This window comes from Crinia signifera, chromosome 5 (assembly GCF_055691185.1).
Source record: "Crinia signifera chromosome 5, ASM5569118v1, whole genome shotgun sequence".
Classification (NCBI taxonomy): domain Eukaryota; kingdom Metazoa; phylum Chordata; class Amphibia; order Anura; family Myobatrachidae; genus Crinia; species Crinia signifera.
This window is the reverse complement of record NC_139221.1, coordinates 291,165,083-291,189,906: the sequence shown is the minus strand read 5'-3', so window position 1 is coordinate 291,189,906 and position 24,824 is coordinate 291,165,083. Positions and strand designations below refer to the sequence as shown.

Below are 24,824 nucleotides of genomic sequence, written 5' to 3'. Positions count from 1 at the left end.
AAGATTTGGCTTGATCACACGAATCCTAATTGCCCTGTAATTTGAAGGTATAACACATGCATTGCATTTAACCTACAGATGAAATGGGCCTCCACTGGATTTGAATATGCAAATTTAAACTTAATTTTGAAGTTGTGAAACTACACGTCCCATCATGCCTTGCCACAGTTTTGCTATTAGGGAATGCTAAAACTATGGCAAGGCATGCTGGGATGTATAGTTTCACAACTGCTGGAGGGCCACAGTTTGGACATGCTGGCTTTATAGGTTTGTATGGGGGATGCGATGCGGCCAGGTTTACCAATATTCAGAATGCAAAGCATACCCAATATCAACCCTTGCAGCTATCACCATCTGAAAATGGCAATAGCCCATTGTAGCCTACGGGCTACACCCCGGACTTGTAGCCGGCAGAGGATTCTCCTTGAACCCTCCCCGCTGTGCAGGTACGGTCATTTGGTGCTGAGCATGTGCAGCAACCCCGGCACCACACTTCTCAGGGATGGTCTCTTTTGAATTTCAGAATCTGGTAACATTGGCAGGATCCAATCTTGAGCGCTAATAGGATGCCAAGATCACACTGCAAATGCGATCAATGATAAATGGGACCCTTACACAATTTAACATGCAACACAGAACATTATGTTCCATTGTCAAATAGTACATGCAGGTCAGTCACGTTCCTATTACAGTGATAAAAGTTATTTAATTCAACACCTGTTTTTAGCTTCACTCCAAACATGCCTTCTGTCCCAGAAGCTGAGGGAGAATTGGGATTTTTGGGGTAGTGGCTACACCCCTGGAAAAATATGAAGATCTTCTGCATCCAGCTTGCTTCTTAATGAAATGGGCAGGGCTAAATGAACACAAATTGTTTAAATTTTTGTGTCACCCTTTCTAGACAGTCCAGTAAATGGCAGCATTTTGTAGTGATGGGGCGGTGCCTAAGGACGTGCCTTCTCCCGGAGACAAGATTTATACCACTTTTACACCGAGGCAAAAATCCGGGTCGGTGCATAAGGGATAGCAGAAAAGAAAAAATGTGGGTCCATTTCCCGGCTGATCCTACCCTGGTCCTGATCATAGTGGAACACGGGGAGGACCCAGATGGGGGGCAGTGTAAATGGGTATGGCGGGTCATCCGACCCGGTTCCCATTTACAGCAATGGGGGAGCCCAACCTCTGGGCCAAGCCTCTGCTGTACTGTGCAGACAGCAACGGAGGTAGAGAGGAGGTGAATAGAAGCCTGTGCGCAGCATATATTCACCTTGCGGACAGGGGGGGGGGGGCTATCAGTGCACAGAGGCTGGGGGCAACCCAGCAGCTTACCTTTGTACTGGGCTTGCCCCCAGCGTGGCAGTCCCAGCACTTGGGAGATTATGCCATCTCCAAGCGACCCCCCGCCCTGTTTACACTATGGTTCGGCCCCGCAGTGTAAACAGGAAAAATCCCGGGTCCGGCCCGGATTGGAATAAAAATACCGGGTCAGATCTGGGATCTTGGTGTAAAAGGGGTAGAATAAAGCAGGCAAGTCGGCTTCATTTAAAAATGTTAGTGTCCAAAACTGGAAAATAAAAATTCAAATAAATCATATTACTTACCTCTACAATGAGTACATTCTAAGGAGTAGAAAAACAGAAATAGAGAACGTTACTGAAGTGGCTGTAGTAGAAATTTGTCTCACAGAAGAACTAGCAAATAAAACATTAAGATTTTACTTTTGGTTGCTAAGGACAACATCTTCAGTTGTTGATACATTTCCTCACAGCAAATATCAGAACCGGACTACAAGGTGGAAGCAAATAAGCAATAGCAACATGGGACACAGGAGAGATGAGTATTAAACTATGGGTGCAGTGTGTGCCCTTAAGCCCAGAAGTCTGTCCTCCTAAATTTGTCTGACAGCTGCCTTCAGACTTAAGGGGGTATTCAATCTGGCGTCACGACTTTTGGGCTAGCCAGACAGCCGTGAACCGGTCCCATTCTCGGGCGGCTCAACGTCAGCTCGGCAGGTGGGATTCAACATCCCGCTTGCCAAGCACCGAAAAGGGGGCGTGGAGGCGATAAACTGACGGAAATCTTCGGGCTGCGGCCGGGAGCTCGACAATTCCCAGACGTTCTCGGCAGAACGGGCCCGTTCTGCGAGATCCCTGTTCAATGCTGTCAGAGAAGACAGCATTGAAAGGTTCCCACTGGAGCAGTGCAGAGCCACAGAGAAGAAAGAAACACTTGGTCAGTTAGGCCCTGCTGTAGTGTGCAAGAAAAATGAATAACAAAATACAATAAATAAATAAAATAAAAAAAACTTTAGCAACTCCATGCTGTAAATATGACACATGCCCAGCCCTGACTCTCTCGGATTCAGCAAGGACTTCCATTCAATTCACCATTTGAAGAAAAAAAAACAAAAAAACACACACATTGCCTTTACTGCGACTGCAGTCCACAATTCAAATAGCGGAGCCACATCAACTGTCACTTCAAAACAGGGGTGTTTTACAGAGGAAGGGGTCCCCTCCTCTTCGTAGAAGGTAAACTCTAGCCTTGTGCCAGAGCCTACTACACAGCTCTCCGGAAACATGGCGTCCGCCATTTTCTAGAGACTAAATTCCTACTGTGCATGAGCGGCAGCCATATCGCCAGCATTTGCCACGACTGCAGTAAAGTTAACATGTAGCCCTCCAGCTGTTATGAAACTACACATCCCAGCATGTCCTGCCTCAGTTTTAGATACTCCAAATAGCAAAACTGTGTCAGGCCATGCTGGGACTTGTAGTTTCTCAACAGCTGGAGAGCCACTAGAGACTTGTTTTTTTCTTTCCTATGAACAAAGTCATTAAATTGGTGAAAATATGTAAGTGGAGTCATTTCTGGAAATGTAAGGGATATATTAAATACCTTTCCAGTCAATTTGGACAGGTCCTCCCCTCCTATTATCTGCAGGTCTTCTGTGGACTTGTCATTCTGAAGAATTCAAGATGGACGAAAAAGATGAGAATTACTGGTAAACTTACACTTTAGCCACAAAGATTTGCATAGTACAGCTGTTCTCTAATTGTGGGTCGCCACCATCTGAGCATGGGGCTGTGACTCCATGTGGCTGACCGCCAGGTTCGTGACTGAGTGGTCAGTGATCCAAGGAGTCTGAAAAATCAGTTGAATTGTCTGTTACTTCAGACTCCTTGGATCACTATCAGGCTCCTCCCCTTACTCCAGTGCTCCGCCTCTCCCGTCCCACCCCGCAGCAGCTGCTGCTGCCACCACTGCGACAAAAGGACTGCACTCCTGGATTCCTCATCTACATGCAGAGATCCACAGGGGGCACACAGCTGGCAGTGAGGGCACTCCCGGATCCTGGGGCTTTTGAGCTGTAGGAAACTTGCAGATCAGACCGGCAGATTGCAGTCACACTCCAAGGAGCCAGCTCTCAATAAGCAGGACTCTGAATCTGGAGAATCTCTTGTAAGTAAGTGCAGTATTGGTGGGTCAACCATGGGCACCAGGAGGGGTGGTTCCGGAAAGCAGGAGAATAGAACATGATGGGAAAGGAGCAGAGCACTGAGCATAGAGTTTATGGTATGAGTCTGTGGAGGGGGGGGGGGGGGGGGGGGGAGGCAGGGAAAACCTCAATAAATACACACCCACTGCCTCACTCTTCTGTCACCCTTTTCAATCCCCCATTACCCACACATGTGGCGACCATTCTGAGGTAACTTGCTGTAATCATTATTATTGCCTGACAGGGTCCCGGAGCAAAATAGTTTGAGCACCCCTGGTATAGTATTACAGAAAAAAAAAAAAACAGAAATTGCAACAAAGAATGAAGTGTGATCAGTGAAAGGACACATTTCATCGTATTAAAAAGGGAGCATAAAATACATATTTAAAAAAGCAACGTACAGGAGGAAATTCAGAGGAAGAAGTATCAAGCCTTGAAAAGAAATGAAGTACCAACCAACCACCTTCTAGAAGTCATATTTCAAGAATGACTGTACAATGAAAGTTAGGAGCAGATTGCTTGGTGTTATATCTCTATCCATTGCTTGATATATTACCCCTACATGAAATATATAGTGCAACACCTTTTTTTTTGTAACCAACTTATGTCCCCATACACCAGTTTTGGTAAGCCTCACCCTTTTCTCAATGCCAGAAACCCCACCATGTGGCAGGTTTTTAAAAGAAATGTAAAAATGGTCCCATCTATGAATGTCACCACCACGATAAATAACTTTTGAATCAAACAAGAACCTAGTTTAGAATAACTTACGCAGTAACTTCTCAGCCTGATAAAGTCCACTCTCATGGAGATGAACCTCTCAGAATTCCGGCTGAGGTTCTTGATGTGTTCTACAAGATCTGTACAGAATCTGTATCCTCCCTTCAGCACACATAGGACAGTAATGCTATTGTCGCCAAGGTCTTTCATTATGTCGCTGGCAAGTCGTTCTACCCTGCGGAAACATACAAGTTATAGGTCTGTGAATGCAATGATCTGCCCATCACACAAGTAGTAGGAGATAAAGCAGATACCAGCAGGTGCCACGGACATTAAAGGGCAGATACAACCAGCTGCAAGCTCCCTCTAGGCTGGCACTTCTGCGTATTACAGGAAGTAAATCATCTAGTTGCTGACCCGCCTGCATTCTGCAGGAGACTCCCTGAAATAGCGGCAATCTCCCTCATTAGTCCAGCAATCTCCCTCATTTCACCTAGCCCACATTACACGGTTACATTTTTGGGGAAAAAAGGAATGAGAGATAGATAAATTTACATTGAATCATCAGCACCATTTCCCAGCACTTTACCAAGTATAGTAGCTCTTACTAACTGCTTTGGGGCTCATCTACATTTGGATAGAAGTCATTTTACAAGATTCCTCTCAGATGTAGCAGCACACACCCACGCTTCTAGGTGCCACGTTCACAATCTCTCCATATATGGAACTAGACACGCCCTTTGGGACGAGCATGACACGCCACCTCAATGGAGTTCTGTGCAAAATTCTACCACCAACTATAGTCTCCCTGAAACTAGTTTTCAAAAGTAAGCAAGCATGATCCGGACTGGCCCCCGGAGTGTCATGGAGCAATATTCTGTATGGCCAATTGATTCGCCCTTCTGTATGTGAGCTACGTGCAATTGGAATATATAATGTCAAATGACTAGGGGGAGATGAATCAAGCCTTGGAAAGTGGAGAAGTTGCCAAAAGCAACCAATCAGCTTCTGTTATTATTCAAGGATGCACACCAATGATTAGTTAAAACTTAAACTAGATCTAGAGACACCCAAACCAGTTTACATCCATCACCAGTTCAACTGTTATTTACTGGTCTCTTATTTTCATGTAAAGAGCCAATGTATGCAGCCCATAGGTAAAAACCGCCACTGCAAATAAGCATATAATTAATAAGTTAATAAGTTAAGTTTTAAACGAATCATTGGTGTGCACCCACAGTGCAATTCTTTCCTTCTTTTACAGTAATGCACCTCGATTGCCCAGATAGCACCCCCGCCCCATTACTGTAATAAAAGGCGGTCCTAACATATCTTGAAAATAAAGTGATACAACAATTCTCTTTGTGGGGGAGATGTACTAAGCCTTGAAAAGTGATAAAATGGAGAGTGATAAACAACCAACCAATCAACTCCTACCTTATATTTTTCAAACACAGCCTGTGACATGGCAGTTACGAGCTGATTGATAAATCACCAACCAATCAGCTCGTAACTGCCATGTCACAGGCTGTGTTTGAAAAATGAAAGGTAGGAGTTGATTGGTTGGTTGTTTATCACTCTTCATTTTATCACTTTTCAAGCTTAGTACATCTGGCCCTGTGTGCGGATCTCAACCCTCCTCCTTTTTTTGTCTGTTATTATTCAGCAAAGTCTATGAAATGACAGAAGTTTATTGGTTGCTTTTGGTAAATTTGGCTACTTTATCAATCTGGATGGATCTCCCTGGGATCAGCATTGCTGTATGCATCGGGCGCCTGGGAATCAGAATAAGCCACAACACAATCTTTCTAAGTTTTCCCCCGGTCTAGTTTCACAGGATTTGAAGGGCAGGCTTAAGAGTGTGTTATAGCTTATGCCGATTCCCAGGAACCTGATGCATACTGCAATGCGAATTCCACCGAGATCCATGCAGCACATATATACATGATAACATGTATGTATTGTGGCAGATACAGCATCTGTCCACAAGAAAGTAATTTGGAGGATTCAGACCAGGTTTCAGAGCACTAGCAGAACCCAGGCGTGTAATCAGCAGCACCTGGGATTTTCCTGATTTAAGGATTTTCAGGGCAGAGTCACCTTGATCTTGATGTGGATGAGCCACCCAAATCGATAGACCAGGAGTGGGCTATGGTAGGGACCATTGGAGCCTTGCAAGAGTCTTTTATGCTGAGATTGCCTGTATTCTACTGCCTGTAATTACAATTGTATATGGAATTAACCTGGACTGCTGTGATCTGCTGTTGAAAACAAACAAAGTCTTCAACTGAGTCCGCGTGTTTGTGATCCTGGTCACAGTATGCGCGCATATATGTGCCTAGCAATCCCCCTCTGCAACACATGGTTGGCACTGCAACTGCTGTTCATGTTTAAGGTCATGGAATCAATATTGTAGAGGTAGGACTTTCCACTGAGAATTCTTGTTGGCTGTCTGGGATGAAAGAATAATAATAATAATAATTTGGGCTTAATCCAGAGTTGTATGTAATCCAAAATTGATTTAATATTTAAATTCAGTTCTGACTTTCACATTTACTTATAATACCATCAAGCTCTCATCTCTCCGATGTTATGACACTTTAATATAGATTATTGTATTGTGTAGAACATTAGTTTCCAACAGGACACCTGAAAAGAGGGTGCGACCTCAAAGGAAAGGGGTGTGGTCTCACTGTACATTTTCATCAGTCTGGGGGCATGCCTTGCACTCCCAGAGATGCTGGGTTTCCCCCAGGTGCAGACTGGTCATTATGCAGATCTCTGGTGGGCCTACACATATCTGATGCCTTTTTTTGTTTGCTGCCATGTGCCGCCCCCCCCCCCCCCCCCCCCCCCGCCTCGTCCCGCAGACAGCTCACCATACTCATTACACCGCATTGTCTCCATTTATTCTGTTATTCCAAATTACGGTTTCCATATGCTGGGCATACCCCTGCGAACATAGGCGCGCCAATGCATCCTCAGGGTGGGTGGCTGACGTCACATGTCAGCTGCAGCACCGTCTGGAGCATCTTTTAGACATTCCAGGTAGTCAGCCTTCAGTCTCGGCAGCTCCCCCCGGAGCATTCTAAGGACAATCCAGTCAATGCTGCACTTTCTGATGACTTAGAGCCGTGACTAATCGATGGTTTTGAAAGCGTAAAATGTCCTTTAAATATATGACCGAGTGGATATAGAACATGGGATTCTTGCCATTACCTGTCCACGATGATTCCGTGAGGGATGAACACACATTCTAAGTCTTCACAGTAGTGGTTGGGCAGCATAAATACATCCAGGCTATATCCAGACCAAGTGTCCTGAATCTGCGGAGAACACATTTATTTAGTCATATAGGAAAAAAAAATTACTGCAACTTTAATCGTGACTTCAGTGTTGGCTAGTTTTTGTAAATATACATAAAAAAAAAAAAAGATCTAGAATGGGTATCAGAAGTATATGGCTCTATAGCTGATCTAGAAGTGACTGAACACACGTTATACTTACAGTAGATCTAGACCAGTGGTGCTCAACCTCCTTCCTCAAGTACCCCCAAAAGTTCATGTTTTCCAGGTCACCAGGCAGGTGGTGCACAGGTGCACTCAATTCACTGACACATTTTAAAAGATCACAGGTGGAGCTAATTATTTCACTTGCGATTCTGTGTGGAGACCTGAAAAACATGAACTGTTGGGGGTACTTGAGGACCAAGGTTGAGAACCACTGATCTCATAGGTACTCAAATTCTGTCCTCATGATCCCAAAGAGTACATGTTTTCCAGGTCTCCTCACAGAATTACATCCACCGGTGGATCATTTAGAATGTATCAGTGAGTAATGAATACACCTGTGCACCCGCTGGGTGACCTGGAACTTTTTGGGGTCCTGAGAACAGAGTTTGAATAACCTATACGTGGAGCACCAGTTAATGAAAACCCCCACTTCCAAATAAACTTGGTTACTGTAGCAGAGTCTACATAAAATAGCTACAATGGAAAAAGGTGGGCAACCGGGATTGGGAGAAATATATGGGAATCGGTTGCCATATGGCAGAGGCACTGTTTAACAATGGAATTTGCTTCATTTTAGCCACGTGTATACACAATGCTCCGTATTTTTCCATGGCTGAGGAGGGACCTAATTATGTGGGAGTCTGGCCCTGCCCACTCAAGTGGCCAGCAGCATTTCTTCTCTGGGATTCTGCCAGAAAGGAGACAAAGAAAGTTGGCAAGTATAGGCCAGGGCCAACTACCCCACCCCCCCTCTTACATGTCAGCAGCTGCTCTCCCCAGCCCAGGTTATACTGTGTGCAGGACTTGAGTGAGGAAAGTTCAGCAGCAGTAGTCTGCAGTGTGTGTGTGTGTGTGTGTGTGTGTGTGTGTGTGTGTGTGTTTCCTCTATTGTTGTCATACGAAAACATGGCTACGCCTCTTACAATTTGGCCATGCATATAAATATAAATACCCTTGGAATAGCTCTCTATAGGCCTGGGAGCTCTATATAAATACATACCTCCCAACTTTCAGGGAGACGGAGGCGGGATAGAGGGATGCCCGCCGTAGGCGCGTTGGAAAAATGTTGGGGTGTGGCCTAATTAAAGGGGCATGGCCTATAATCACAGCTCTCCACGAGGCCACGCCCCGTTTTGACGCTATGGGGGCATGACCCAGAGGCTCTGTGAGCCTCTAGCCATGCCCCCAGCCGACAGTGGGGACTCCCAAAAGCCCCCCCCCTCGCCACGGCACACTGCCGGCCGCGGGAATGTCCACGAAAACCAGGACATTCCCGCGGTTTTCGGGACTGTTGGGAGGTATGTAAATAATTCCATAAATAATTTTTTTTTTTAATAAATAAGTGTTTGACACAATGCGAGTTGTGTCTCTGATACTAAGGCTGACAGGTAAGCATTTGCATTTGGTGAAAGGACTGTGGATATGGAATTTAATTGTATTTCTGCACAAGATGAAGATTTTAAATTGATGGACAAATATATGCAACATTGAGTAAATAACTTCAAGGACCTAGAGGTTAGAAGGTATATATACATTGTACCCAAACCATGTGACCTGAGCTGGGCTGAGCTATGATACCACCTTGAACGATGCCTGCTCCCTGTCTGTCTGAATAAATCACATCACATAATTTATAAGAAATATGGAGTCGAAGGTCATTATACATTTTTACTCAAGTCATCAGGACCTTTACAGCACAGAGATTAAACTTAGTGTTCTAGACTTGGAGCTTCCCTTGAAGCAGAAGGCCAAATGTAGTGCAATATCCCCTATTTTAGGCTAAGCAGGCTATATGTGGCAAAGGGCCTCCGTCACCCATACAGCCTTTGCCGCTCCACCTCCTGTGACTTGGTTCTCCTTTCATGTACAGTATTATCTTGCATTATTATAACCAATTTCCTTTTCATTTCTCAAAATCAAAACGTCGGTGAAAATAGTGGCCTATACAATTTTGAGTGACGGCGTAAAAAAAAAAAAGTAGTAGGAAAGAATTAAAAAAGTACTTGTGTTCATATCTGGCAGCAGATGTGGCATTCTTAAAGCGCTTGGCTCCTTCAGTAGAAGTGGGCACAGTTCCCATGTTCTGTATTTGCTAAAGACATTTGTATTTGTATACTGACTCACTTCCCACACATAAAATTAAGTTTAATCCTTTGAAGCTGGTGGATAAATAATATAGTGCACTAAGGCAGTGGCGTAACTACAGCACCGCAGCACCCGCGGCGAGGCGCTCGGTAAGTACGGGCGCCGGGGGGCATGCGGTGCTATTGTAATGCCCCATCTCCCGCAGCGTTACCTATATTCGCTGCGGTGGTCCCGGCTCCCCTGGCTTCATTCTGCTATTGCGACGGGCTATCATAAAATGTCCGCCCCCATATAGCAGCCAGTTCTCTGAAACTGTCTGCTGTATGGGGGCGGCCATTTTGTGATGGTCCGTGTTTCATATCAGAATGAAGCCAGGATGGGAGCCGGGACCAGCGCAGCGAATACAGGTAAGTATGCGGGGGATGGGGGGCATGTGCGTCCGGAGTGGTGGTGGGCTGAGGGGGGGGGGGGGTGTTTTATTATCGGCGGGGGGGGGGGGCGCCGAAATGATAGTTACGCCGCTGCACGAAGGTTCACCGAGGCAACTAGTAGCACTTCATCTGCTGGGGAACTGCAAGGCACAGCATGCATTGCCACAGACTTTCTAGGCCCGACGGTCCGTAATCCCGAATGAAACTATAGTTGAGTCTTGTTGTGCGTGAGCAATTCACAGTGTGGGTGCAGAATAAATTTTTTTTTAATAAAAGCCCTGCAATTGTCAGTGGGAGAGAGTGTGCATGAGAGATGTAGATCTTGTGAAGAGTGTAGAGGTCGAGTTAGGATATATTTTGAAAGAAGCAAAGAGATGTACATTGGAGTAGTTTGGTTTATGGCCTTGTGTGTGAGTAAAAGTATTTTATATTTAATGTACAGATGTAGCCGCCCACATCTTTGCAGGGGCTGGCGATTCTATCGCCAGCCCCCACCAGCGGCCGGCTACTGTCAGGGGCGCACGATACACTTGCGCGCCCCGTGGCAATGGAGGTTGTAAGGGTCCCTGCTGCCTCCCCCGCCATCGCCGCCGGTCCCCCTCGACGCCCCGACCCCCCCCCCTGAACTGGGCAGCGTCTCCCTGAATTGGAGACGGGCGATACTGGATCGCGCGTGCGTGTGAGACGCACGTACGTCCCAGTCCCTATCGCCGGCGCTCGCCAGTGAAAGGGATCTGGTGGGCGCCGAAAAGGATGGCAGCGGCTCCATCTGTAGAAGAATACAAGTAAACAATGGAGACACTGACAAACAGATCTGCAGACAAAGAATATATGGAGGTAAGATTAGCCTTGCAGCTGCATTTAGAATGGATTGTAGTGGTGGTCCTTTTGGGAAGATCAGTAAGAGGACTATTGCAATAATCAAGGCGGAGATATGGAAGCATGGATTCGTATTTTCACAGTGTCTTGTGTAAGGTGTGGTTTTATTTTGGATATGTTGTTTAGATGTATGTGGCATGATTTTGAGACAGATTGAATGTGGGCAACAAAGGACAGCTTGGAGTCAAAGATGACACCTAGGCAGTCAGCGTGTGGGGTAGGATTGATTGTTGAGATCAACAGTGATAGAGATGTCAGGTTGACAACTACTATTGGCAGAAATAGAACTAACACTGTTTTGGAAATATTGGTGGAAATTTACTAAAGGAAATTTCTAAAAAATAGGTGTATTTGTATTCAGAAATACACTCATTTTTGACATTTACTATCCCGAAAATATGGCAATTCGTATTCGTATTGATGTGCTATCAATACAAATACGAATTGCCGTATTTTCGGGATAGTAAATGTCAAAAATGGGATACAAATACACCCATTTTTTACAAATTTCCTTTAGTAAATTTCCTGCATTAAGTTTGTGGCGAGAGGACATCCAAGATGAAACAGCAGAAAGGCATTCAGTGACATGGACCAATATAAAGGATGACTATTCTGATTAGGTTAGGTAGATTTGAGTATCATTTGCTTACATATGATATGGAAATCTAAAACAACTGATTCGTTTGCCAAGAGATGTGGTATAAGTTAAGAAAAGCAGAGGACTGAGCCTTGCAGTACTCCAACTGATAGAGGAAGCGAAGAGAAGGTTGATTCAGAGAAATGAACACTTAAAGAGCGATTTGATAGGTAGGCTAAGATCTAAGAAAGGACTGTGTTTTGAAGACTTAGGGATTGTAGTGTTTTTATGGAAGAGAGTGGTCAACCTTGTCCAAAGCAGCAGAGAGATGTAGAATAATAAGTAGTAAGTAATGGCCTTTAAAGTAGTGAATTATCTGGCCACTGCCAAGTCTAGTCACTGCTGTATCTCGGGAGTGTTGGGAACGAAAGCCTGACTGAAGTGGGTCCGATAAATTGTGCGAGTTAAGAAAGTGCGTGAGTGCAGGCAAGTCTCAAGTAGCTTGGAGGCTGAGAGATGGGAGAGAGTTTGGATCACAATTTAGTTTTTTCAGAATGGGAGTGATCACTGCATGCTTGAACAGTGAAGGAAAGATACCGGAGAGGGAGACAGATTACAGAATTCATTTAAGGTTGGGAAGAGCACAGGAGACAGAGGTTTATTTTACTTCATGTAGGGAATTGAGAAGGTCACTGAATGTTGAAGAGAATATCATTTCATTTAGGATCGAATTAATCTTGAAATTGAAGTAGGATGCAAGGTCTAGTGTATGGATAGCGGCTAGTGGGTTATTTAAGGGATGAGAAGTGAATGTATTAAAAAGTTGTTTGGCGTTAGAGGATTGAGCAGAGATGAGAGTATGGCAGTGTCCAGGGCATTACAAAAAGGAAGGTAGATAGTCTTATTCCTGAGGTAGTCACCTGGAGTACAAGTTTTACACCACTGATGTTTTGGAAGTGTTTTGCCATGGTTGACTTCTACGGCTACGTGAAGCATTATGGGAAGCTGTAGCTACTTCATCAAAGGCAATTACTGATTCATATGTGATGCAAACGTCTCAGGAGAAGTGATTGTAAAAATAGTTGAGAGCAGTTGTCGCAGAGAGTTGAGAGTTCTTCTGTATTGATTGTGTTTCTTGTTCTGTAAGTTTGAGGAGGATTGAAGGACTTCTCCGACATTGACATTGAAGTAATGGGAGAAGACCATGGAGGTTATAAGGTTGTGATCATAGAGAGGGAAAGGGATGATAGCAAATTCAGAAACGGAGCATGGCCTGGTGAATACAAGATCAATGAAGTACCCTACTAATAAGTAGATGAGTCAGTCCTTTGGGAAAGGCCAAGAGAGGAGTTTAGAGAAAGTAGCTTGGAGGCATGAGCCACAGTTTTTGAACTATCAAAAGGGATATTAAAGTCACTTATGATGATGGTGGAGAAGTCAGAGGACGGGAAGTGAAGGAGCCAGGCAGAAACTCTTGTAGTAATTGTGTGGGTTGCCCAGGTGGGCAATAGATAGCTGTAACATGCGGAGTAAAAAGAAGCGCAAGTCCTGATTGAATGTACTTCAGCTGAACCTCACCTCAAGGTCTGACATTTTACAGAACATCAAAGTGATCTTGCTCTATTTGAGGAACATTTTGAACAATTAACCCAATCAGTACACGTTTGTCATTATTCGAATTAGAAAACACAAATATACTTACCACCATTCCTTGGCCCTTAGAGCTGGGAGTCCAAGATACATTATTATCCATTTAATTATATGGAACTTGTCACAACTGCAGGAAGAATAAAAAATAATTGTGAGTGTTTAAGATGCAGTCACAGTCAGGGTAAGGAGTGTAAACTGTGCAGCCTAAGAGGTTTCATTTAGAATTACCCCGTCTTCTAACCTTCAACAGTTCATCATCTGCACTATGTACCAGACCTCTAGTGTGATCCCTTCTTCCAGGTACAGAATACCCTACTCTTTGCTGTGCAATTCGAAAAGAAAAAACATTCACACAGGAAATTACACACTTGAACCATTTTCAGGCAAATTGGAATGACAAATCTGGCATATCGTTAAGTGTGTATGCCGGATATGGGCCCTCCCACAGTCATAGACAACATCTTCTGGTGGACTCTGCTGCAGGGTCCACCAGAAGATATTGCAAATGATGCCATGTTGCCGAATGCAGCATGGCATGTTAGAGTTCACTGTTGTCCCCGACATTGTGCAAATGTGTATGTACTTGCCAATGCAGGGTCCTGTCGCCCGTCAAATTGGCCGGCTACATATAGTTCCGATATGTAGCGGGTCTTATGGGCCCGCCCTAAAATTCATGTGGATACTGCAGCTTTCTTGTCAATTTAATTTAGCTTCCATTTACTGTACCAAAAGGTGGAAGCAGCAGATAGTGGGCCGGCGTATTCGCTCCGGGGATCGATTGTGCGGCCCTGTGCATGGGCGTATTTGTGCATGTGCAGGGCCGCTGTACAAAAGGTTTTGGTGACTATGATATTACCCGAGGCATTCGTACAAAAAGGGGGCGTCTGGAGGGGAATGCAGGTGGGCTGATGCTTGCCGGAGGGAGATGGCTGACAAGAAGGAAATCGTCAGTTCCGACTGACTTATTTCCGAAGTGGAGAGAAATCATTCGATGATCCTCCTTGGCCGCATGAGAGGGGATGTGTGTATGTACATCCCCTCGCATGTTACTGAGGGGATTCAGCGGCGGGGGAGGGGGGGTGTTAAGATGCTTAGCGAGTGGTGTTGAATCACTCCAAGTGTTCATTGAAGGAATGTAGGATACCTCAATGGGCATTTTATTCCCTCCAATAGGAACTGTGCTCTTCTATGTACATTTTGTTAAGCTTACACAAGACGTGACTTAAAGAATTATGCCCTACCACCTCTGTCTGACGCAGCGATTTTCCTCCAATGCAGCCTGCTTCACTAGGAAGCGGGTGGTGATGCGGGAGTCTCGCCATCACTCGTAAATGGGTAGCACGGACACACCTTACATTACATTAGGCCATGGGTCTAAGTGTGCTGAGTTTGGAATACCTAGAGGAAACCCCACACAAGCACGGGGAGAATATAGATTCCCCACACAATCCAAAAATATTCTTGTAGGCTAATTGGCTCCCAGGCAGGGTTTATATATTCTCTGTAAAGCGCTGCAGAATATGTGTGCGCTATATAAATAACTGTGCAATTTCCTGTATGTTCCCATCTGGCCAGATTCACTGGGAAGCGGGAGGGATGCAGGAGATCTGGCCACTCTTCTGTGAGTACATGGGACTGCATGAAAAAATTGTGAGTCTCCTGCAACTTGAAGCAGAGTAGGCAAGTATGGGCTATTGGCTACATATTTCATATGTTTTCAAGGAGAGATCAGCAGAGCGTGCATGTATAATAGTGTAGTATAGCTCCCAAAGAAGTACAGAGTCCATAATTAAGAAAGTGACCCCATAGACGCACGCTTTACTTTGGATTTATACCTGTAGCAAGCATGCTTAACATTATTCCTTCAGATACAAAAAAGTACAAACTGTTGAAGTATTGCCTATCATCACGGGAAAGGGAGGGGGGCAAGTCCCCAGCATTGCCACCAGTCTCCAGTGATCCCCCCCATTGGTGATGTAAGTTACATCATTGTAGCCCCTCCCACTGCTGGGTAATGCCTGTAAAACCAGCATTTCAAAGCAGGGGGCGTGACCACAATGACACAATCGCACTGATCATGCCCCAAACGGCGCATTTCCCTCATAGCTGTGCCCCATCCCACCCCTTTTGTCATGCCAGTGGACCCGCCCCCCTGCCTCATGGAGCTGGGCTGGCTGCCCTCTCTCAGAGGGGGCAGCCAGAAAGTAGGCAACCCTGAATTGTTGACAATGACATGTACGGTCACCATTTTCAGAATGTAGACTTGTTCACAATGTTGACATCATGATCTACCAGGCCACCATGTGAATGTCGAAATTATGAGTATACCAACGGTTAGGGGCCGTCAAGCCCGCTGCTGCAGGGAGAAGGATAGAAGACAAACAGGCCCAGTTCATCATGTCGACATATCATTTGTGCAAGGCTTGGGTCACACATTACATTTTAGAGTGCCCCATTTAGCAGGAAGGAGTCTGCACATGGTCCTCTTTGCGGCCGGCTACACAGCCGTGCAGCATCCACCAGATACAACTGCAGCATGCTGTGAACATGATGACATGACAGGGTATTGTCTAATCGCTGTGCCCAATTACCCCCCACAAATGACATAACTCTCTTGTTGGATAAAATTGGCCACAGCAGCCATCTTTATTGAAACAATACAATTTTTAAACAATAATCCAAAAACATTCCCACGGAAGGTGGTCCCCGAGGCCCTCAATAAATATATATCCACACCTCTAAGCACTTCCAGGAGCTCTTACCCCCAGCCGATAGCGATTGGCTCGAGGGCACCAATTGTACACACCCAGTGCTCATTAATTAACCTCACCCAGGGGAGTCCAGCCCCCTCATAGGGCCCTCCCCGCCGCATAATTAAGCCTCAATGCCACCAACCTCGAGGACCCCCCTCCGCACAGGCCACTGTGACAAAAAGACATCCTATCAAATATTCTACCTAAACTATAAAAAATAGGGAAGGGTGGGTGGGAGCTGTTGAGAAAATCTCCCAGTGACCCCTATTTCCCGCCTGAACCCTGCTTATAAACCCCTCCAACACCCCGTTAAGCCCCTCCCCTTATGACCCTCTCCTTAGACACCCCTCCTATGACTAACCTGCTAGTCAGCTCCCTACAAACCCTGTCAGGGGAGCCTACCCCCAGGCTTTGCCTCCAGTCCGGCTCCTACATGACAGGGTATTGTCTAATCGCTGTGCCCAATTACCCCCCACAAATGACATAACTCTCTTGTTGGATAAAATTGGCCACAGCAGCCATCTTTATTGAAACAATACAATTTTTAAACAATAATCCAAAAACATTCCCACGGAAGGTGGTCCCCGAGGCCCTCAATAAATATATATCCACACCTCTAAGCACTTCCAGGAGCTCTTACCCCCAGCCGATAGCGATTGGCTCGAGGGCACCAATTGTACACACCCAGTGCTCATTAATTAACCTCACCCAGGGGAGTCCAGCCCCCTCATGGGGCCCTCCCCGCCGCATAATTAAGCCTCAATGCCACCAACCTCGAGGACCCCCCTCCGCCACTAAGCACGAGGTTAAACCCTTAACCCCGTGCGCCCCCCCCACATCCGGAACGCTGTTTCTATTCCCTCTTGTAGTCCCAAAGACCAAACATCTATCCCCTCAGCATTCAGGTGCACACCGTCACCTCTCCAAAATGCCCCGGCACCAGACTCAAGTTCCCTGTGCCTCACCACAACAGCCCCGTTCCTGGCCATAAAACGCCCAATCGCCCTGTTAACTTTAATCCGTGCCTTATTGAGCTTGTCAGCCGACCTCGCATCCCTCCAATAATGGCGTGGCACGATGTCTGACCAAACCGTGATTAATTCCGGAAACATTGCCCATAACCGTAGGAGATCAAACTTGATATCCCGTATCAACTCCCTAAATGGTCTGCCCCCAAGGTCATTCCCGCCCACATGCAAAACTAATATGTCGGGAACCCTATCGAGCCGAACAAAACGGTGAAATTCCTGCAGCACTCCACTCCATACCATACCGCGTTTTCCCAGCCAGCGAACCACTGCCTCCTCTCTATCCAAACCCAGCTGGCGGCCGTTCGGTCTGACATCAGCCCGTAAAGCTCCCCAAAAGACATAAGAATGTCCTAAAATCCAAATCAGGCACGGAGGCTGCCCTAAAACAGAAAAAACACAGTCAACCTCAACAATCCCCTAAACGAACATAAGACCGAAAGCGAGACGATTCCCACCGCCCAATACGCTTAATCAACTCATCCCCAAATCCCATTCTAGCAGCCTCAGTTGCGGCCCCAATGCGGAAAGAGTGACCCGCGTATTCCTCCCCCTTGAGGCCCAACGTCCGCAGGACTGCTCTAAACACACCTGTGAACTGAAACCGTGATAAAAAGGATCCATTCCCATGCATTAGCAAAGGATCCCTTTCCCTGCCCACTCTGACCTCCTTAAATATCCTCAGCCGTGCCACCGGGCACATATCTGAGCCTGGTACAGAGAAGAGAACTACCTTCTTCCCCCTCCCTAACTGATCCGTCTTAGACCTCCTCACCACTAGCTCCACCCTATCCGAGTATAAATCCACATCCTCTCCTAACAAACCTCCCGGCCTGGACACGCTTGGACTCACGAGCTCCCCAATCCGCAGTGCCCCGAAGAAGGCAAGCGAAAAAGCTACCCCGAACAACCTTTCCTCGAAATTGGAACTACAAACCTCCCCTAACTTCATGCCCATATTCTGTAACAACTGGAAAGACACCGGCCTTCTCTGATCCTGTCCGACATGACCTCTCCTCCAACCTTTTAAAGCCTGCGCAATCAGGAAATTCTTAGTGACGTCAGGCCTGCCGCCTGCACGAAACCCAAAAGCCAAGCCCGCCATGCAGCGCGTGATTTTTGCCACTGACCAACCAATCTCCTTACAATGGCCTATATATAGCAAGACAGCCAACTCGTCATCATCCTCCTTCAGACCTACTACCTCACGCCATTCTAACCAGCTCCGCCATTCCTGATTGTATGCCGACCAAGTATTCGGGACCAAGGATTCCCTGATGAGCTGATCGACTACCCGTCCAGCAGAGCCCAGAGCCGACTCGGGAACCCGGTCCCCTCCCTGTCCGCCTCTGGTGCCAACTCCCGAAAACGCTCCCACTGTGAACGAGATAAAGCATCCGCAATGCCGTTAGAGACACCGGGAACGTGCCTAGCCACAACCCACAAATTCAAAGCCAGACATTCCAATACTAACTGCTGCAAAATAGTGACCACTGACGGTGAAGATGCCGACAATTGGTTAATAGCCATGACAACCCCCAAATTATCGCAGTGAAAACAAATCTTCCTATTGCGGAATAGCTCCCCCCAAACAACTACTGCTACCAAGATAGGAAACAACTCCAACAATGCCAAGTTTTTAACCATGCCTCTCTGCACCCAAGACTCCGGCCACCGGCCTACACACCAATGTCCCTGGCAATATGCCCCGAACCCACCACTCCCGGCCGCGTCTGTGAAAAGGTCTAGCTCAGTAGCGACGCATGTGTCTGACATCCACAAAGCTCTGCCGTTAAAAGCTTCCAAAAAAGTTTCCCACACCCGCAAGTCCCCTTTCAACTCACTACCTAATCTGACAAAATGATGAGGAAGAACCACCCCTGCTGTCGCTGCTGCCAGCCTCCTGCTGAAAATGCGGCCCATAGGCATAATGCGACACGCAAAATTCAATTTGCCCAGCAAGGATTGCAATTCCCGCAATCTAATCTTCTTCAACAGCAATGCCCTCCCTACCTCGGCCTTCAAACCCAGCAATTTCTCCTCGGGCAAGCGGCACTCCATATTCTCGGTATCAATGACAATACCCAAAAAACTGATCACAGTCGCAGGGCCCTCCGTCTTACCTGGAGCAAGCGGGACCCCAAAGTCTGCCGACACCCTTTCAACAGTCCTCAACAATAAGTCACATACTCCGGTCCCCCCAGGACCAATACATAAGAAGTCATCTAGGTAATGAATAACTGAACTACACCCAGAGACATCCTTAACCACCCACTCCAAAAAAGAACTAAAGGCCTCAAAATAAGCACATGACAAAGAACAACCCATCGGTAAACAACGATCAACAAAAAATTCCCCGTCCCAACAACAACCCAACAAACGCAAACTGGTTGGGTGAACCGGCAGCAAACGGAATGCCGATTCAATATCAGTCTTTGCCAACCTGGCCCCTTTCCCAAACCGCTTCACCCACTGAACAGCCGCGTCAAACGATGTATAAACCACCGAGCAGATGTCAGGGTCAATGCCATCATTGACCGACGCCCCTTTTGGAAAAGATAAATGGTGTATAAGACGAAACTTGTTCGCCTCCTTTTTTGGCACCACCCCCAATGGAGAGACTATCAAATCTGGCCATGGTGCCGACCCAAAAGGTCCAGCCATACGACCCAGCTGCACCTCCTTACGCAGTTTATCCTGCACCACCTCTGGATGCTCCCTTGCAGACTTCAAATTCCTCCTCAAGCCCCCTGAAACCTGCACGTCGGAAGGTATCTTAAAACCTTCCCTAAACCCCTCCTCCAACAACACGGCTGTCTGCTGGTCAGGATACCTACGCAGATAGCCCAGCATCCTTTCCAGCCGAACCGGTGTCTCCCCCTTTTGAATTACCGTCCCGTGACTTCCCTCTGAAGCATTTATTTGCACCATGGGTCCCTCCACACGAGGAACATTCATGTTTAAATTTGCATTTTGCCCCAAAACGACATGACCCGTCATTAAAGGCAAAGCAGAGTCCCTTCTGCATGGCCGTCCCATTTGTGGCCTCCCTCGGCCCCCCCCCCCCCCCCCCCCACGAAAGGGCTGCCCACTTTTTGTGGGAGCCGTCACCTTTAACCATAAAGCAATATCCTTATGGTCCCAACGTATGTTAGGGCGAACAGCCTTCCTCTGCCTAAACTGCTCATCGTACCTGAGCCAAGCCAAGCCCCCATACACACGGTATGCCTCTCCTATCGCATCCATGTAACAAAACAAGCCTGAACAATTGTCAAGTGCCTTCTCCCCAATCACACTAGCTAAAATAGCAAATGCTTGCAGCCAGTTCGTGAATGACCGCGGTATCAGCCGATACCGCCGCCGTTCCTCCTCCTCCTTCTTCTCCTCCTTACGGGGCCTATCCAGATTAAAACGCTCTAAAGGGAGCAATGAAAATATATCAACGTATTCCCCTTTCCAAATCTTCTCCCTCACCTCCTGCTTCAGGTGGGCCCCCAATGGCCCCTCAAAGCATACATACACCTCCCCTTTTGCAGTGTCACTGAGCCTCCCACTCTCCTCCTGCGTCCCAACACTGCCCCCTTCTGCCCCTGCACTACTGCTACTTTGCTCACCGCCGGATACCGGCACCCCGCTGCTCACCGGCACCCCACTGCTAACCGGCACCCCACTGCTAACCGGCACACTATTACTGACTGGCACACTAATGCTAGCTGGTGTGCCCGCATTCTGCGGCACCCATGCTGCCGCCGGGGACGGCCCCGCCCCCTGCCACAAACCCACCAACCAATCTGCAAAACCACTCAATAATTCAGTAAAACCTCTACTCATTTCCCCTTGGAGGGCTAACCCTCCCCCCCCCTGACTCTGCGCTAAAGCATTAACAGACATAGAGACAGACTCACCAGGCTGCCTGGGGGCTGTGAACCCAGCAGCCGCAGGTCCAGTGTCCTGACGAACTCCAGCCAATGAGGAAGGACCAGGTATTTCTCCATCATCTGCTGACGCTGCCATCTCTCTTCTCCTGTCATCCCGACCCTCAGGTACAGCACCAGCCGGCGTGACCTCGTTGGAGGCGGAGCCAGCTGTGCGCCTCTCGCTCCGTGTACCAGGCCTGCGGTCCTCAGCCTGTACTTCTGCCCCCCTGGCACGACTCACCCCGCGCTGGGCAGCAGCATGCCCCGCATGCCCCACCGCACCAGGTCCAGTACCACGCAACGCCGGATCTTCTTGCACGTGGGGGGGATTCCCCCCCTGCGCGGAGGGTTCCGCCTGCTGGTTGGATTCCTCCCAGACCTGGTCCTGCGGACGGAAGGTGCCCGGCCCGCAGCCTGGCCTGGAGGGTCCCTAACGGGGCTCCGTGAACGGCGCTGAACCCTGGGGGACACAGATGGGCTAAAGCGCTCCGGAGGCCTGGACCTCCGAGGCCGTGCACCCGCTGGAGCAGCCTCCTGCGTTGCTGCTCCCAGTCCCCCCAGCAGACCTGACATCTGCTGCTGCAGCCACTCAGCCCCTCTGGTGCCAGCTGCCTCCCTGAGGGCAGCAAGCGCAGCGGATACCTCCGCATCAGCGTTGCCTGGGGAAGCCATGGGAGATGTCACGCTGCTTAGCTGTTGAGAAAATCTCCCAGTGACCCCTATTTCCCGCCTGAACCCTGCTTATAAACCCCTCCAACACCCCGTTAAGCCCCTCCCCTTATGACCCTCTCCTTAGACACCCCTCCTATGACTAACCTGCTAGTCAGCTCCCTACAAACCCTGTCAGGGGAGCCTACCCCCAGGCTTTGCCTCCAGTCCGGCTCCTACAGGATGACTGAATTTCAACTAGAACACATACAGAGTGAGGCCGTGCTGCAAACCCTGCTACTTACACACCGTGGCACTGGCCGGACACAACAGATCCTGTTCTGCAGCATCCTATGAAACCGCAACGTGTGGCTTATATTTTGAACACAAAAACCTGTGGAGTGTATTTAATGCTGCGGCAAGCGGCAGCGAGGAGGGTTTTGTATGATGAGGATGGCTTATTTTTGGCAAGGAAAAGCCATTCTCGCGGTCCAATCCCCCTAGCCATATTCAATGTTTGGGAGAAATCTTTGCCGTCAGAGGACAACGAGTATCCCCTTAAACGTAGAGGTTTGCCGCAAATGCAGTGAGCCCGTTGCATTTTGTGGCAAGCCCCGCCGTTACCTCCTCGCTGAAAGGAACCAGCAAGGTGGAAACTACGAGTGAAGGGGATGGCGAGGAATACTCTGATGGCGAGCTATCGGCACTGTTCGCTGTATAGCTTGCGTCAGGGGCTTGCTGATGACATTGAATATACCTCACTGTATGGCCCAAGCCTAAACACAATTGACCAGATGTACTAAAGGTGCGTACACACTGGGCAATTTTTTTTTTTACATTTCACTCCTTTTGGTCCTTCTGAGTGATGTTTAAAATAATCGCACAGTGTATATGCTACAAACAACACATGCACCCCCCCCCCCCCCCATATGTGCATGCACAGTGACATCACTGAATCATTTTATCACCTCTCCAAGATGAATGGTCAGTGCCTGCTGCATGGCGACAATTCAACCATATTGACATTCTCATATCAACTGACATGCTGTCAACAAAACATATCACATTGTACACAACATAGATTAAGAAAAAACAAACAAGAAAAAACAAACAATGTAATTCAAATATATATTAAACATGTGTGACATACTAGCAATCCCCAAAATTATTCTACTTCTTCCTTAAAAACAAAAAAACATTTAACCTTAAATATTGCATCTCAGTAATAATCGGTAATCCGTACAAATTACGCCCACATACAAATAAGCTACACCCCTTTGAGGCTGTACATGGGGACTGTCTGGAGTTGGAACCTGGAGGTATAATTATAAAAAACACATTATAATAGTTAGGTTTGCACCTTTAGTAATTATTTTTTTAAATGATTAACAATTATGTATATGTGACGGTATATTCCGTACTTCTGGAAGCAAAACAGTAATAAAACAAGACTGGGTAAGAACATACAGAGGAGTCACTATTTACTAACCTGCTTGGAGAGAGAGATAAAGTACCAACCAGCAAGCTCCTGACTGTCCCTCCTTTTCAAACACAGCCTATGACAAGGCCCCTAGGAGGTAATTGGCTGGTACTTTGGCCATTATTCTGGTTCACTTGCAAAGGCAAATTCCTTCTGATATGGACAAACACATGTGCACTGCAGGTGGGGCGGATGTAACATGTGCAGAGAGAATTAGATTTGGTTGGAGTTTTACTTCAAAGTGAGATCTATACTGCAGTGTGAAAATAATAAAGCAGTCAGTATTTACCCTGCACAGAAACAAAATAACTCGCACAAATGTAACTCTCTTTGCACGTTACATCTGCCCCCCTGCAGTGCAGCATGGTTTTGTCCATTTTATAAGGAATTTGCCTTTGCGAGCGAACCAGAATAAGGGTCTTTATTGCCATCCACTTTATCTCTCTCCAAAGCTTAGTACATAGAACCCTTTGAGGTAAAGGGGACCTACAGTAGTAGTTGCAAGCTTACAGTCTAAAGCATGCTGTTACCATGGTCTTTCCCTCATTACTCAGTCATCTTACATAAGGTCAGAGTTCACACATACCCAGACAACGACCACGAAACACTCACAGATCCATGTGCGCAATAACTCCCTAAAAAAGCACAAAGTGACTGAACCCTTGCATCTGTTGCAGCTGAGCTAGCACTTCACTTGGTCACCATAGATCCCCTTTTAGCAACTAGTCCTCAGCTCACCTCAGCTTTCCTTCCGGTCTTTAGAGCAATAAAGGAAAAAGGGGAGAAAGGGAGGCAGCCTGCTCTGAGCTGTGGGGGAAGGAGGGCTGAGGCTCAGCTGAAAGACTCTGCTTGTTTCTCTCTAATTTGCTGGCATTCTCAGACACCAGGGTTAACTCTCTCAGCTCTGCAGTGGAATGCAATGCATATTAGTTAGGTAATTTGAGCCCAGTGCTAGATGTGGAGAGATGATCATATGCTTCAGAGAGACCCTTCTCAGGCCAGTACAGCTGGTTCTGTACAATCGTCGGGTTGTTCTTTCATCTCGGTCATGCGATATCTTAATTGGGACAACACACGGAGCGATTTTAGGACATTTTCTAAGCGATCATCTTCTGAATAGATCACTTAGAAAATGACCCAAAATCGTTCCGTGTGTAGGGACCATAGCAAAAGCAATGTGCAGCCCAACACGGCGCTATCACCCATATACTGCATGAAGTATAACTCGTCAGATTGCCAGAGTTTTTACCAAAGAACACTAGCCCTGCCAAGTGGCGTAACCAGAACATCGGCTCCCTCCTCCCTCCTGTATCTGTAACCGGGATCCGCAGATCTACCTGTCTGTAGTCCCGGCGCTCCTCTTGGCTCCTGCTATTGAAAAATGTGCCTCACAAAATGTCTGCCCCCTTACAGCAGACCGTTTTTAAGGATGCTAGAGGAGGCCGCCGCCTCCTCTAGCATCCTCAAAAATGGTCTGCTTTAAGGGGGTAGACATTTTGTGAGGGAGATTTTTCATTAGCAGCAGGAGCCAGGAGGAGCGCCAGGACCTCAGACATGTAGATCTGTGGGTCCTGGCCACAGACGCCGCGGCGGCAGTAAGTGGAGGGTAAGGCAGGACAGCGCAGCCATAGGCTATTGCCTGCCC

At 47.2% G+C, this 24,824-nt stretch overlaps 1 protein-coding gene across 8 annotated transcripts in view; it reads right to left on the bottom strand.

Annotated features, from left to right (window-relative positions):
• The window catches only part of PRTFDC1 (phosphoribosyl transferase domain containing 1), a 40,203-nt gene extending 15,658 nt beyond the window's left edge, over positions 1-24,545 (bottom strand). Inside the window, exons 1-6 of one of the 8 annotated variants that reach the window (XM_083189255.1) lie at positions 24,517-24,545; positions 13,406-13,480; positions 7,439-7,545; positions 4,271-4,454; positions 2,899-2,964; positions 1,602-1,619 (exon numbers count right to left, since the gene is read on the bottom strand). In XM_083189255.1, the coding sequence (XP_083045381.1) occupies positions 1,602-1,619; positions 2,899-2,964; positions 4,271-4,454; positions 7,439-7,545; positions 13,406-13,456 (426 nt within the window). In that variant the 5' untranslated portion in view covers positions 13,457-13,480; positions 24,517-24,545. The other 7 variants (XM_083189252.1, XM_083189257.1, XM_083189253.1 and 4 more) reach the window with 7 other exon arrangements.
• Positions 24,546-24,824: the final 279 nt, after the last annotated feature.